Source organism: Malaclemys terrapin, chromosome 20 (genome assembly GCF_027887155.1).
Source record: "Malaclemys terrapin pileata isolate rMalTer1 chromosome 20, rMalTer1.hap1, whole genome shotgun sequence".
Lineage (NCBI taxonomy): Eukaryota > Metazoa > Chordata > Testudines > Emydidae > Malaclemys > Malaclemys terrapin.
In genome coordinates, this window is record NC_071524.1 from 883,428 (window position 1) to 898,285 (window position 14,858).

The 14,858-nt window shown below is 57.1% G+C and overlaps 1 protein-coding gene across 2 annotated transcripts; it reads right to left on the reverse strand.

Moving 5' to 3' along the window:
- Positions 1-4,081: 4,081 nt before the first annotated feature.
- On the reverse strand, positions 4,082-12,805 carry LOC128826487 (leukocyte immunoglobulin-like receptor subfamily B member 3). Of its 2 annotated transcripts, XM_054009791.1 has the most exons (8): positions 12,724-12,805; positions 12,573-12,608; positions 11,242-11,532; positions 6,281-6,412; positions 5,710-5,737; positions 5,441-5,484; positions 4,772-4,809; positions 4,082-4,543 (listed from the first exon to the last, which is right to left on the reverse strand). In XM_054009791.1, the coding sequence occupies exons 1-8, from the start codon at positions 12,752-12,754 to the stop codon at positions 4,388-4,390; spliced, it is 756 nt and encodes a 251-aa protein (XP_053865766.1). In that variant the 5' UTR covers positions 12,755-12,805; the 3' UTR covers positions 4,082-4,387. The 2 variants fall into 2 exon arrangements, with proteins under 2 accessions (XP_053865766.1, XP_053865767.1); XM_054009792.1 differs by lacking the exon at positions 5,710-5,737.
- Positions 12,806-14,858: the final 2,053 nt, after the last annotated feature.

Sequence of the window (14,858 nt, forward strand, 5' to 3'; positions counted from 1 at the left end):
CCCCATAGTTGGAAATAGTCTGTGACTGGCAGGAGTTGCACAAGACCCACCTTTCCCCAGGCCTTGGGAAGGGGGCGGGGGGCTGTGAGTGCAGGGGAGGGAGCTGTTGGGGGTGTATCTGGTGGGTTCTCTCCCACGGCTGCACTGACCGGGAACATTTCAATTCCCCGAGGGGATCTAGAGCCCACAGACAGGCCCTGTTAGCGTTTGTATGAGCTGAAATAAATGCACGTCCCGCGCCCGCCCCCCCCCCCCGCCCTGATTCTCAGACTGTCGGGGGCAGGACATTGAACCAGGGACGGTTCCCGTCTGCTTTGCCGGACCCTGGGAGCCAGATTCAGCTCCTAGTTACTCACTGGCGGAGGGTGGGGGAGGGACAGAAGAACGGGGATGGGTCTGAGCTCACAGGGGGAGTTTGGGTTGAGTTTTGGGGAAGGTTCAGGGCTCAGTTCCTCTTTTCCCCACCCCACGTATCCCCTCCCCCTTCCTTGATGTTACTGTCCTCCCCACAGACTGATACTCACCTCCCCACACCCCGCTGTGCCCGGCCAGCCAGCAGCCTGGAGAGGAGATGGCTCATTAGTGACCAGATCCCAAAGCAACTGGATCCTACACCCTGGTCTCAGATCCCACACCCAAGGGCACATGCCCTGGTCTCAGATCTGCCCCCCATGGCCACACGCCCTATCTCAAATCCTCCCCCCCACCCCCATGGGCACATGCCCTGGCTTTATTCGATACTCACCGAGGAAGAGAACGGTGAGAGCAGATGCCATGATGGGGGCAGCGAGGGGCCCCTCAGCACTGCCACCAACACCCTGGAGTCCAACTCCGGGTCCCAAATGAGGAACTCAGCTGGTTGCTCCAGCTACAGGAAGTCTATCATGTCTCGTGTCTTCCTGCGTCCATCACATGTTGTCTCTAATCTGCAGGCAAAATCTAGGGCAGCCAAAGCAAGCAGAGGTCCCTGCAAAACCAGGAAACCCTGGGCCCATCAGCCTGGCCAAGCATCATGCAGCTCCCAGCTTGTCTATGTCTCTGTGGGGAGGGGGGAGAGATCACCCTCAGTGCACCCTGCAGCATTGGGGAAGGTGCATCGGGCTGGGAGCCAGGAGATCACAAGGTCTTGTCTGCAATCTTCCACTGACCACTGCAGTAGAACCCCAGAGTTACAAACTGACCAATCAGCCACACCCCTCATTGGAACTGGACGTGAGCAATCAGACGGCAGCAGAGATAACTTCAAAACACAAGCAAATACAGAACAGTTCTGTATTAAACATAAACTGCTAAAAAAATAAAGGGAAAGTTTAAAAAGAAAGATTTCACAAGGGAAGGAAACTGTTTCTGTGCTTGTTTCATTTAAATTAAGACGGTTAAAAGCAGATTTGATACAGATTCAAAGATGTACTAAATCCACGTTTCTTTGTTATAACTGGTTCACATGTAATAAATAAGGTCCATAAAAGAAAAGTAACAGCGTTAACGCTTAATAGACTACGAAAGTGATGATGTCACACTCCAAGCGGGTAACCGTGAGGAAGGGGGTTACTTTCCAAACAACTGGTGTCGGGTTGTAACGTCATAAAAGGTCATTTGTTTCTGTATAAACGCTGTAACTAACTGTTTTAATAGGTAAGGGAGTGTATGTTACTAATCATTGACCCTTTAAGCAGTGAAAAGACGTGTTGGGATGGCTGCAACGTGGTTTAAATCGCCAACCATGTGGTGTGTCGAAGTGTGCTATAATGCTTGCAGTCAGGAGCACAGTACATAACAATATTCAAATGCCCCATGGCAGAAAGAGGAAAAAGAAAACCCTCCGGAGCTGAGTATCGTAAACAAAAGGCTGAGAAGGAAAAGGACCAAGCAAAACAACAGGGATCCTTCCTGAAATATCTTCTCTTTAATCCAAATAAAGATGGAAGAAGTTCACAGCATCCAGATGAAGGAATTTTACCTGGAGGGGAGGTTAGCTCACATCCGCACGGAAGCAGTTTGGAACATCAAGATGAAGGTATATTACTTGGAGATGAGGGTAGCTCACAGCCACAAAAAAGCAGTTTGGAAACTCAAGATGATGGAAACTTACTTCTAGATGAAGGCAGCTCACACCATCAGACTGATATGGAAGTGGAGAAAATGTATTCACCTTCAGAGACACATGCAGAAATTGAAGTAAATGAAGTAGAAGGAAGGAAGGATGAGGACGTTACAAACAAGTTACAGTATGGGGACCCAGCTTCATGGCCCAGGTGTGATGACAGCGTGCGGCAAATTCTCGTGGAACATGGACCCGAACAAGTTCATGAATTTCCCTTCCCTGAGGATGGAAATAAAAGAAAATTCTCTGCTCAGCATTACAAGAGGAAACTCATTCATGGGGAAGAAATTCATCGAAAGTGGTTACAATATTCAGTGTCGAAGGACTCTGTGTTTTGTTTTTGCTGCAAGTTGTTTAGAAATCACGCAATTGGTACATCGGTTACTGAAAATGGTTTGAAGGACTGGAAAAACATATCTTCAATTCTCTCTTCACGTGTGTCACGGACTCACAGATCGTGCCCACTCTTGGCCCCTTGCGGTCTGTGGGGGGTGCCCCTTTCAGTGTGACAGCCCTTCTCGGGGGTCCACTATCTCAGAAGGTCAGGCCCCTCCACCTCCTGGAGCCACACCTCTCTGAGCCTTAGCACACCTGTTTCTCGCCGTGGGCCCCCTCAATATACGCCAGAGCAAAGTCCTCCATCCCCCTTAGCAACTGATCCACCAGGCGCTGGAAGGTGGCAGGTTCCCCCTTGAGGCCGAAAGGCAGGACCAGGACCTTCAAGAGCCCTATTGGGGTGGTGAAAGCAGACTTCGCCCTGGCCTCCGGGTCCAAAGGCACCTGCCAGTAGCCTTTGGTAAGATCCATGGTAGTGGCACCTGCCAGTAGCCTTTGGTAAGATCCATGGTAGTGAGGTACTGGGTGTCACAGACTCACAGATTGTGCCCACTCTTGGCCCCTTGTGGTCCATGGGGGGTGCCCCTTTCAGTGCGACAGCCCTTCTTGGGGGTCCACTCTCTCTCGGAGTCAGGCCCCTCCACCTCCTGGAGCCGCACCTCTCTCAGCCTTAGCACGTCTGTCTCTCACCGTGGGCCCCCTCAGGGAGTCCACTCGCTCTGGACCCCCCGGGCCTCCACCCCTGAAGGGGTCGACGCAACCCTGTTCTCTAGACCGGAGTGACTCTCAGCCAGCGTAAAACAGGAGGGTTTATTGAGAGTTGAACACAGCACTGGAAACTCTCCGGGCCTCAGGCCTGGCCTCCTTCAGCACAGCACATCCCAGTCTCCCTGCATCCAGGTAGGCTCTGCCTGCTCCCCCTCTCCAGCCCAGAGCCCCCTGTTTCCCAGCTGGGCATCTGATGTCACCGGCCCCAAGCTCCACCTCTGTCCATTGTCTTCTTCTCAGCTGGGAACGTGGGACTTTCAGGAGGCATCAAGAGGTGCCCAGGATGCCCTGACCTTTTCCAACAGGCCCATCTAGCCTCCCTGGAGCAACAGCTCAGAGCTCCCACCACACCACACAGTACCCCCCGTGGAGCAACCCTCTCCCATGGAGCGGGGCAGAGATTCCTTCCTGACCCAGCTGGGCCCAGCGCCCGCCCTGGAGCATGATGGTGGAGGGACCTGGCCAACCTCCTTCCCAGGTAGTGTCACTGCAGATGCTGTTCTTAGCCAAGTGGTGTGAGACAGAGACAGAGACGGGACATAGGGGCCGTGGGTTCTGGCCCCTGTGAGGTGGGGAGGGAGGGATACATTTAGATCCTAAATTCCTAAAGGAGCAGCCGAAAAATCCGGGAAAAGGGGAAGTGTGTCCAGAGCCAGCACCCGCTTCCTGTTTCTGTTACTGCCAGTGAAACTCAGCGTAAACCTGATTCCCCGGCAGCGACCCTGTAATATATCCCGGCTCTGGGAGGGGACTGGGGTCTAGTGGTTAGAGCAGGAGGGGCCCATGGCCGTCTCAGAGCAATCCCTTCTCCCCCAGGTGTGACACACTCTCCAGGCGCAGGGACAGCGGGGCTGGGGGCTGCCCAGGGGGCTGGTTTGTGGTTCTGTGTTTATTACAAATCTGGAGGTGAACAGGATTCAAAATCACATAAAAGCTGCCTCAATGTGTCCCCTCCCCCTCCCGGTGCTGAGTCACACAATCCCCCAACCCCCCACATGTTGGTGTGCGCGGGGCAGGGGAACAGCAGCTCGATGCGATGGGGCTGCAGCAGTGGGAGGGCAGCCTGGGACGTCCCCTGGCCCCAAATCTTCCCTAGAATCAGAGTTCTCGGGGCTGGCGCTGCAGGTGGGTGAGTCTGTTGCCCCCTGGGGGCCGGCGCCCCATGGCTGAGGGGGGCTCTCACTGCGGGGTCCCCTGGCTCACGTTGATCGCGGCGTACATGCTGGGCTGGGTGGGCTCGGGGGCAGGGGCTGGGCCCCCCCGCTTGGCCTGCAGCGCCTGGTGGTCCAACTCGGCGTAGGTGAGTCCCTCAGCGCCGGGGTCGGGCTCCTGCGGCTGGGAGGGGAGAGAGTCACTGAAGTGTGTGTGTGTGTATGTGTGTGTGTGTGCACCTACCCCGCACCAAACACACACACACCCCTGCAATCCCAGCTGGTGATCCCATAAGCCCCTCCCAGCAACCCAGTCCCCACCCCAAAATACTGAGTGTGCCACATAAGGTGAGTGGGGCCCATGTGGGTCAGGGTTGGGGGTCAGGCCCCTGGGGGAACAGGGGACACTTACCAGGGTCTGCGGCTCTTTCCCTTCGTCCATGGAGGCGTCTGTGGAACAGAGACACCCGCTGAGCTGCACCCCCGGCCGGCCCAGAGCAGAACCCCACACCCAGCTCTGACCCCTTCATCCAGCCAGGCGGTCAGAGCCCGGCACAGCCACCTCTCCCCCACCCCACAGCATGGGCCAGGATCATTAGCCCCGTGTTACAGGGAGGGAAGAAAACTGAGGCACAGAGACGGCGGCAGAGTCTAGGGGGTTACGGCGGGGCAGGGGGGCTGGGAGTCAGGACTCCTGGGTTCTCACCCTGGCTGTGGGAGGGGAGTGGGGTCTAGTGGTTAGAGCAGGGGGCTGGGAGCCAGGAGTGGATGGGGATTCCCCACAGGTCATTGGCTGGGAAGGTCTGATGGAGAAGTGAAGTGGGGACACACAAAGCCCCAGGCCTGTGGGGGAGAATGGGGGGCCCCACAGAGGGAGTCCCTAACCTAGAGGGGGAGGGGAGGGTGGCCCCCAAGGAGTTGGTGTGGAGGGAGGGAAGAAGCTCTGCTGACACCAGCTACCTCTGGGACCCTCTCCTTAGTCCCGCCCAGCAGCAGCCCCATGTGGGTGGAGCCCCCACAAGCTCCACCCCTCTCCAGGGCTCCTGTCCCACCCTTGTACCCTCTTGGGTGTGTTACTCACAGACAGGGTCTTGCTGATCCAGGGCCTTCGACACCCCCAAAGGGCTGGCACCAAAAAAGAGAAAATCCCCTTGTAAATGTCATATCCCCCCACCCGCAGGGAGATTCCCCAACAAACCCAGAGAGCCCCCTATCCTCCCTCATGCTTTACCCTAACCCCCCCCCCGCTCTAACCACTAGACCCCACTCCCCTCCCCGAGCTGGGACAGAACCCAGGAGCCCTGTGACCCCGGCAGGTCCATCGGGAGGGGGGAGGAGCTGGGTTCCTACCTGCTCGGTCTCGGTGCGGCTCCTTTTCCTGCAGAGGGACACAAACCAGAATCCCCCATGAGCCGATCGGGATCCCCCGGTCCCAGCTCCCAGCCACTCACCCCCACAGGGCAGCAGGGATGGGGAGGCCTGGGGGGGTTCCCTCTGCTGCTGGTGCTGAGCCTGGATCCCTGCTGGGGTGGGTCAGACCAGCAGGGGGCAGCACAACACCATAACATGCACGGGGGGAGGGGCAGATTGACTCCGGGGGTTCTTCTGGTCCCCAAACCTCCCTCGTTAGTGACTCGTTATAACAAACCTGATCCACAGGCCAGTGGCTCCCGTGGCATCCCAGGTACCTGAGAAGCACGGTGCCAGGGGCTCGTTAAACAGGGACCCCTCACTCAGCGCTGAAATGCGGCCACCTCTGGGGTGGGACAGCTGTGTGTACAGGGATTACTCACTCAGTGCCCCCTGGTGAGCCCCCCCTGCTCCTTGGCTGTCCCGGCACAGTCCCTCATCCAAGCCGTGACCCCATCCCGCCCTGCTTAGCCGCAGGTTTAACCCTTCCCTCGCTGGGCGGGGCACTCACTGGCTCGGGTTATTCTGAAGCACACGAAGGCCACGAGGAGGAGGAGGAGCAGGAGGAGGACGGTGGCTGCCGCACTCACCCCGGCGATGATGGGGCTGGTCAGACCCGGAGGTGCCGGCGATTCCGATCCGCCTGGGAAACAGCAGCAGCCGTGAGTGCCGGGAGCGACTGGTCTGTTGCCCCCCAGCCCCTCCCACCCCAGGCGGCACCCAAGGGGCTGGGACACCGCAGAGCGCAGGCAGCAGAAAATTCTTTGGGGAGGATGTTGGGGGCCCCAAGGCATCAAGTGGGGTCAGAGCCAGCAATATTTGGGGGATTTGTTGTGCTGGGGGCACTGGGCTGCAGGGCGGGGGGCTCGGTAGGGGGCGCTCTCCCCATCAGTCAGGCCTGGCCCCACTAGCGCAGCGCTATGGGGCGCTGTCTGATCCAGCCTGGGTGTCATTTCCAGCCCCACCCCCACTTGGGGCCATGGCACTAGCCAGGCCTGGACACACTGTGACGTTGCAGCCCATATCCTTTATGGAAATATGCTGATGAATGTAAATTTGACATAACTGGATTATGTTTTGTGCTACTGTGACGAAGTGGGGGATTTTCTTGTTTTCGGTGGAGTTTCAATGGTTTGCATGCGGAGTGGGTGGGACTCAGTTTCCCTGGGGGTTACTGGTTTAACGAGGTGAGGGGAGAGGGAGTTTGTTTTGCAGAGGACCAGAGAGAGGACTTGGGGACCCAGCCGATGGCCGGGAGGATGGATACCCCAGCGACCAGTGACCTGGCGACCTGGTGACCCGGAGGCCCAGCTGAGGAGACGCAGCCGGTTCTGGCCAGTGGGGGGACAATGGGCTGCAGAGTGAGGACCCAGTGACCTAACCAGCCGGTTCCAGCCAGAGGACAGAAGCAGGAGAGGAGGCCCCGGTTTATGACCCTGTTTACCTGGAGAGAAGACAATGGACAGAGGTGGGGCCTGGGGCCTGTGATCTCAGATCCCCAGCTGGGAAGCAGGGGGACTCTGGGCTGGAGAGAGGGAGCAGGCAGAGCCCACCTGGAGGCAGAGACTGGGATGTGCTGGGCTGAGGGAGGCCAGGCCTGAGGCCCTGAGAGTTTCCTGTGCTGTGTTCAACTCTCAATAAACCCTCCTGTTTTATGCTGGCTGAGAGTCACTCCGGTCTAGAGAACAGAGTAGCATCAACCTCTTCGGGGGTGGAGGTCCGGGGGGTCCAGAGCGAGTGGACTCCCTGAGGGGGCCCACGGCAGAGACAGACGTGCTAAGACTCAGAGAGGTGCAGCTCCAGGAGGTGAAGGGGCCTGATCCCGAGAGAGAGTGGATCCCCAAGAAGGGCTGTCACACTGAAAGGGACACCCCCCACAGACCGCACGGGGCCAAGAGTGGGCACGATCTGTGAGTCCATGACAGCTACATATGCCATGTAACATATCTCTGTAAAGGTTAGGATCTACTGAATGTATTAATCCTATTTGTATGCATGTGTCATTGTTGTATTCAAAGTTATGAATATTGGCTGTGTACTTGTTTGATTTTAAGTAGCCTTAGTAAAGCATTTGGGCAGCTTCTTAGAAAGGAATTTGCAAATTAAGTGCTCAATCAAGAAACACTTAACAGACAAGGGAACCTTGGAAGTCTCCAATCCACTTAAGAAGTCTACCTGGGGACGTTCAAGGTAGCATGTGAACAATGGCTGCCACCTGTCAGTTCTGAGTCATGCATGGACATGTGACTTGCCCATGTGACTCCAAAACTCCATCTTGTAGTCGGGATTCTACACAGGGGGAGGGAAGAGTGTCCACCCACAAGATAAAGTCTATTTAAATCCCTGGGAGACCCCTTCATTTGGTCTTCAACTGTCTCATGAGATAGCCTCTCCACCCCCAAAGGATACCTGAAAGAAACTGGAACAAAGGACAGTAATCATAGTGTGTGTGTGTGATTGCTGGACCCAGACTAGAAGGAGACTGGTCTGTAAAAGGAAGCTTACTGGAACGTCCCTGAGGATGAGATTTCATCTATAATCATTTTCTTACTGTATTAGGTTTGGACCGGCATGATTTATTTTATTTTGCTTGGTAATTCACTTTGTTCTGTCTATTATTACTTGGAACTACTTACATCCTACTTTTTGTATTTAATAAAACTGCTTTTTACTTATTAATTAACCCAGAGTATGTATTAATACCGGGGGCGGGGAGGGCAAACAGCTGTGCATATCTCTCTATCAGTGTTATAGCGGGAGAACAATTTATGAGTTTACCCTGCATAAGCTTTATACAGGGTAAAATGGATTTATTTGGGTTTAGACCCCATTGGGAGTTGAGCATCTGAGTGTTAAAGACAGGAGCACTTCTTAAGCTGTTTTCAGTTAAGCCTACAGCTTGTGGGGAACGTGGTTCAGACCTGGGTCTGTGTTTGCAGCAAGCAGGCGTGTCTGGCTCAAACCAGGCAGGGTTCTGGTGTCCCAAGCTGGCAGGGGAAATGGGCTCAGAGTTAGACTCAACACATCAGGTGGCAGCAGGGCCGGCTCCAGGCACCAGGCACCCAAGCACATGCTTGGGGCGGCACCTGGTAAGGGGCGGCGGGGGGAGCGCAGCGCGGCATTCCGCGGGCAGGGGGCGCTCCGGCGGCGCGGCAGCAGCGCTCTGGGGGGGGTTCCGGCGGCGCTCGGCGGGGGGCGGGGCGGAGCAGGCTCCGGCGGCGCGGCGCTCGGTGGGGGGGGGCAGCGCGGGGCTCGGCGCTGGGGGAGGGGATTCCGGCGGCGCTCGGCACTGGGGGCGGGCTCCAGCGCGCGGCGCTCAGTGGGGGGGCGGCGCTGGAGGGGGGTTCCGGCGGCGCTCGGCAGGGGGCGGGGGCGGGCTCTGGTGGCGCGGGGCTCGGCACTCGGGGGGGTTCCGGCGGCGCTCGGCGCAGGGGGGGTCTGGCTCCGGCACGCGGCGCTTGGCGGGGGGTTCCGGTGGCGCTCGGCAGGGGGGCAGCGCGGCTCTCAGCTGGGGGGGGGCCGGGGGGGGCGGCGCTTTTTTTTGCTGCTTGGGGCAGCAAAAAAGCTAGAGCCGGCCCTGGGTGGCAGTTCCCAAAGGGGTTTCTGCGATTCAACCCGGCACACACACCGCCTCAGGCCAACGGGCCCATCTATCCCGGTATCCCGCCTCCCATGCTGGCTGCTTCATGGCAAGCTCCAGGCCACCGCCAGTGGCCACTCACGGGCCCAGCTGCCCCCAGAGGAAGCCTCTGGCTGCCCTGTTAGTGGCAGGTTCGTGTCTGAGCAGGAGGCTTCACTCCCCTCCCAGATCCGTCGGTGGGGGAGATTCGCTGCATTGATCGTCAGGGTCATTTCCAGGGGGCGGGGTATGGATTTTCATGGCTGGGGATGGTGCCAACTTGGCAGCCCCTAGGCCCCGACTCCTCTGTGCGTCCCCAGAGTGCGGGCAGCCCGGGGGAGCATCCCCCTGGGAAAGACCCCTACTCTGCAGCTCCCCCTGGGGGCAGGGATCCCCCCTCCCTCTGCTCTGAATCTCCAGTGGCTGCTGCTGCCCCCTGGCTGGGGAACACAAACACCCACAGTGACTCCGTCCCTGCTCCCTGGCTGGGCTTCCCTGTGACAGAGTGGGAATTTTCTGTAAATATTTGGTACAAATTCCATGTTTGCCTCAGTTTCTCCTCTATGTTGCATGGTTAACTAGGTTGCGAACAAAGGCTGTTTACTCCCGGCCAGGCCATGACATATGTTTGAACGGTGTCTCGTGTTTTGGGGGCCCCAGGGCAAAGCCCATCTCCGGGACATTTGCTACCTGCCGCCAACTAACGACCATGGATGGCCCAGCCCCTGCAGGAAGCCAGCTGGGTGTGACTGGCCAGACAGCCAAGGACTGAGGAGGGGCGGGAGGCCGGGGTTTGCCCGGGGAGCTGAACAAAGAGGGAGCCGAGGAACAGATCAGGGACCCAGGGGGGCACCGCTTGGCAGGGGCTCTGGGGATCCAGGCTGGACCCGGCTATAACGTTCTTCTCTCCAGGCAAACCTAAGACTTCCTGCACTGGGTGCAGTGGCCTCCTAGTCCCTCCTGTGTGCCCGCGCAGCAGGGTGCCCTGCAGAGGCTGGAGTAGGGGCACGTTGCTCCCCAAGATTGTACCCGGCTCCCTCGGGATCTGCCTCAGCGGCACTTGCCGAACAGCGCTTGTGACGGGAAGCCGGGGGGCAGCCGGCCCAGGGGTCCAGCCTAAGGAGGCGGGGAAGACGCGGGGCTTGCCCTGAAGGAAGAGTGAGATCCCCAGGGGGTCTGGCACATTGACGAGGGCTCCCAGAGGCTGCTCCAAAGTTGGGACCATAAATTGGGACAGTCCCCTTTGCTGGGCCCAGGACTCAGAGCAGAGCCTGGCTCTGAGTGTCCCATTGGCATGGAGCCCCCCTATGGGGCTGGCTGGGTGTGGGGCTGGGAACGGGGATGCCGAGTCAGGCCCCTCACCTGCTAACACCAGATGCACGGGGTCTCTGGGCCCTGAGCAGGTGTTGGGATCCGAGTTGGGGAGGGTGGGGGTAATAGCAGGTGTAGTTGCCTCTGTCTGCGTTCCTGGCCCCAGCCTTGTACAGAACAAACTCCAGCCCCCGGCACCGACCCCGACACCGCTCCTCCCAGGGAGATGGAGGGTTTGGGGGAGCTGAGCTGTGCAGTGGGAGGGAGATGGGGCGTGAGACAGACCCTGGCACAGCCACTGCGCCCCGTCCCCAGCGTGAGACAGGGCAGAGACAGGGTCAGGGTTTCCCCTGGGAACCAGGGCACCACCTGAGATCTCCCCCCTCCCCACACGCCCACCTCCAGGGGGCTGAGATCTCCCCGACACACCCAACCTTCACTGGCTGGACGTCCCATCCATTGGGTGCCAGGGCTTAAGGAGATCCCCCGGGGCCTGGCTGGGTGTGGGGCTGGGAGCCGAGGTGCCGGGTAGGGCCCCTCACCTGCTACAATGATCTGCACGGGGTTGCTGGGCTCCGAGTAGGCAGCTGGGTCTGTTCTGTCGCTATAACGACAGGTGTAGCTGCCACCGTGTTCCCGTCTGGCGCTGGTGATGGGAAATTCAGCCTCAGAGCCAGCAGGGTCTGTGTAATTCAGATGGTTCTCATCTTCATCCTTGTAGAGGAGGAACCTCATGCCCAGGTGCTGATTCCGGCACCGGATGGTGATGTTTCCCCCCACGGGGATCACCCCACCGGGGCTGACGGAGATGGAGGGTTTGGGGTAGGACCCCTCTGGATGCACAAACAGGCAGTAAGTGGGGGTGACACAAATCGTGTCTGTCTGGTTCAATCCTCTGCCCATCTGTTGCTCCAGCGTTTTACCCCCCGCCCGTCCCTGGGGTGCAGGCCCGGCCCCGCGGCTCACAGCCAGGGAGAGACACAGCAGGGGGAAAGGAGATTTCCAGTCTCTGATTCCCTTAGTTATCCAGGGTCAATTCAGCCCTGCCCCCGCTGCAGTCAAGAGTGACTCCAGATTGACCCCAGGGGCTGAGATCAGAATCACCCGCTTCTGTTTTTCTAACATTGTAGCAGTTGGACTTAACGTGGATTATTCTTTAAAATATTCTAAAAAACACATTTACCCCAATTGTCCGGCAATGTGCTGTAGGCACAGGAGTGCGGAATGGGGTTCGTGGGACAAGTCCTTTGAGCGAAGGCTCCGAAAACCACGTTTGCAAAATCGCCCGGTTGTTCTAACGTTTTCCTGCCCACCCCTGGGGCTCAAACTCTGGCTCTGCTCCGCCCCAAACCGCTCCCAGCCGCTGGGGATTTAGCTCCGCTCTGCACAGTGCTGGCGGCCCCTTTGGGGATGGGATATTCCCAAAGCTGTTCAGGGGACGTTCCGAACGCCGGGCCGGGCTGAGCCGGACCCACGAGCAAAGCAGTGACACGCGTGTGCAGCAAGCCGAGGGCGAGACACAACGATGCCTTGCTCCAGTCCCTCTGCGTGTCCACGTCTTACAGCCCTGCTCTGCCTGACCCGTTCCCTGGCCTCCTGCCAGCTCCCTGGGCACAGTTCGGGGGTGCTGTGGGGTGGCTGGTGCCCTGAGTCTGGGGGGTAGAGCTTTGAGTGCAGGTGAATTCACCCTGTGTGGTGCCCATCCCTGTAATGAGTGGGGCGAGGTCTCAGTCCCCACCTCTGGGTGTGGGTGGGAGCAGGGATATGACAGGATCATCACTTTGGGGGATCTGCACCCCCCCACCCCCCACCCACATCCCTCGTCCTTAATGTGGAAATTTCCCCAGCTGCCCCATTGCCCACAGATACTCACCTCCCGACACCCCGTTCTGCCCAGCCAGCCAGCAGCCTGGAAAGGAAACAGCTCGTTAGGGACCAGATCCAAGAGTAACTGACTCCTACACCCGGGGCTCAGATCCTGCCCCCCTCCATGGGCACACGCCCTGGCTGTCTCCGATACTCACTGAGGAGGAGGACGGTGAAAGCAGACGCCATGACAGGGCAGTGGGGGGCCCCTCAGCGCTGCTACAAACACCCTGGTGCTTAGCTCCACCCAGCCTGAGGCCTGAGTGCGAGCGGAATGAGGAACTGCACCAGGTGCTGCAGCCCCAGAAAACCCCTAATGCGCTCGGCCCCTTTCTTCCCATCAGATGGTTTCTCTGCAATCTCCAGGCCAAATCTACCACGGTCAGAGCAAAGCCAACTCCCTGCCACGCCAGCAAACCACATCCCCTCCTGCAGCTGCCTAAGCCCCCCCACACACACACATCACCTCCCAGCCCCACATGGGAGCTGCCCAGTCCAGGGACCAGCTGGGAACAGGGGGAATCTCAGGAGGTGTCAAGAGCTGCCCAGGCTGCCCTGACCTTTCCCAACAGGCCCATCTAGCCTCCCTGGAGCAGCTGCTCAGAGCAGAGGAGGGTTCTTCCTGCCCCCTCCCCTGCGCAAAGGAGCAACCCTCTCCAATGGCGCGGGACAGAATTTCCTTCCTGACCCGGGTGGGCCCAGCACCTGCCCTGGAGCATGAAGGTGGAGGGATCTGGCCAACCTCCTTCTCAGTTCGTGTTGATGCAGAATCTATTCTTAGTCAAGTGATGTGGCAAAGAGGGGTTGTGATTTCTGGCCCCTGTGAGGGGGTGACATAGGAGTAAATTTATATTCTGAGTTGCTAAACAAACAGACAATAAATCCGTGAAAGGGGAAGTCTGCCCAGAGCCGGCGCTCACTTCCTGTTTCTGCTACTGCCAGTGAAACTCTGTGTAAACCTGATGCCCGGCACGTACCCTGTTATATACCCCAGTTCTGGGAGGGGAATGGGGTCTAGTGATTGAGTGGGAGAGGCTGGGAGCCAGGACACCTGGGTTCTCTCCCTGGATCTGGTTGGGGACTGGGGGGCAGGAGGGGGGTCTAGTGGTTAGAGAAAAGGATGCTGATTAGAGTCATCTCTCTAGATGTGAAAGGCCCTGTGACATTGCGCTCCCTAATGTTTTATGGAAATATGCTTATGAGTGGAAATATGATGTAACTGGAATATGCAAATTGTCTCTTGTAAGGTGTCATTACAAAGCTTATGATCTACTGAGTGTGTTCATCCCATTTGTTTGTATGTACTATTTCTATGTCTGGAGTTAGGCGAATAAGATATAAACTTGTATTACTGATGTAAACATGGTAAGTGGAGGCCGTTACGGGTGCTTCAGAATCAATGACCTGTAAATGGCTCTGTTTACTCGCAAACCTTCCTGGGTCCGGTCGGGCCAGCCCTGGAAGAATGGAGATTAGGGTTCTCACAGGACATGTGAAAATGTCAACTGATACTGGAATCCATCTTAAACCTGGTGCTTTTCCATTTAGAAGAAGGGGTGGGGACCCAGAGAAACAAAAGATTCCCGCCTTGTGCCAAAACTATAAAAGGGGATGGAACCGAACAAAGGGGGCTGCCAGTCATGACAAAACCCCGGCTTTCCACCTAAGATGTCTGCTGGAACTAACAAGGACTGCACCAGGGGAAAGGATTGGGCCCAGACTAGCGGGGCCGGCTCTAAGTTTTTTGCCGCCCCAAGCAAAAAATATTTTGGACGCTCCCCCCTCCCCCTTTTTTTTTTGGCTTGTACACATGTTTGCATATTGGGGCAATAATCGCAGAATATAATCACACATCAGCATGTTTCGTTGATTCTGTTGCTGCAAATTTCAGAGCAGAAAGTCCAAGGAAAATCTTTAGCTCCTCTTTGAGCTGAAATAAAACAGCGCAATTAGTCCAACTGATCCTGGGAGATGCATGCGAACATCTAGGTAAATAAAAACTGTTAAAACTCAGTGATCTTTCACTCGTTAAAGGACATGTGTCGCTTACTCTGAAGAAAAAAAAAATAGGAAAAAGGCTCATCAAAAATTAAATTGCGCCAGGAAAAAAAAACCCAGCTCCCCCAAGGAACAGGAAATGAGATACTTTATTATTATACGTTGACCTGTCAATGCCACTCACGGAAAGTCTGAGCAATCAAGCTGCAGCACACCTATGATGATTAGAGAGATCTAACCGATGTTGAAATTAGTCAAGTTGAAAAGTTCAGCAGCGAGTGGCTGCAGGGACGGC

Bases quoted from the DNA above. Each gene is read 5' to 3' on its own strand.
- LOC128826487 (XM_054009791.1), bottom strand. From the start codon at position 12,754: ATGGCGTCTGCTTTCACCGTCCTCCTCCTCA. The intron at 12,609-12,723 runs GTGAGTATCGGA...TTTCCTTTCCAG, and splicing joins TTTCACCGTCCTCCTCCTCA to GCTGCTGGCTGGCTGGGCAG. The intron at 4,810-5,440 runs GTGAGTAACACA...TCTGTTCCACAG, and splicing joins GGATCAGCAAGACCCTGTCT to ACGCCTCCATGGACGAAGGG.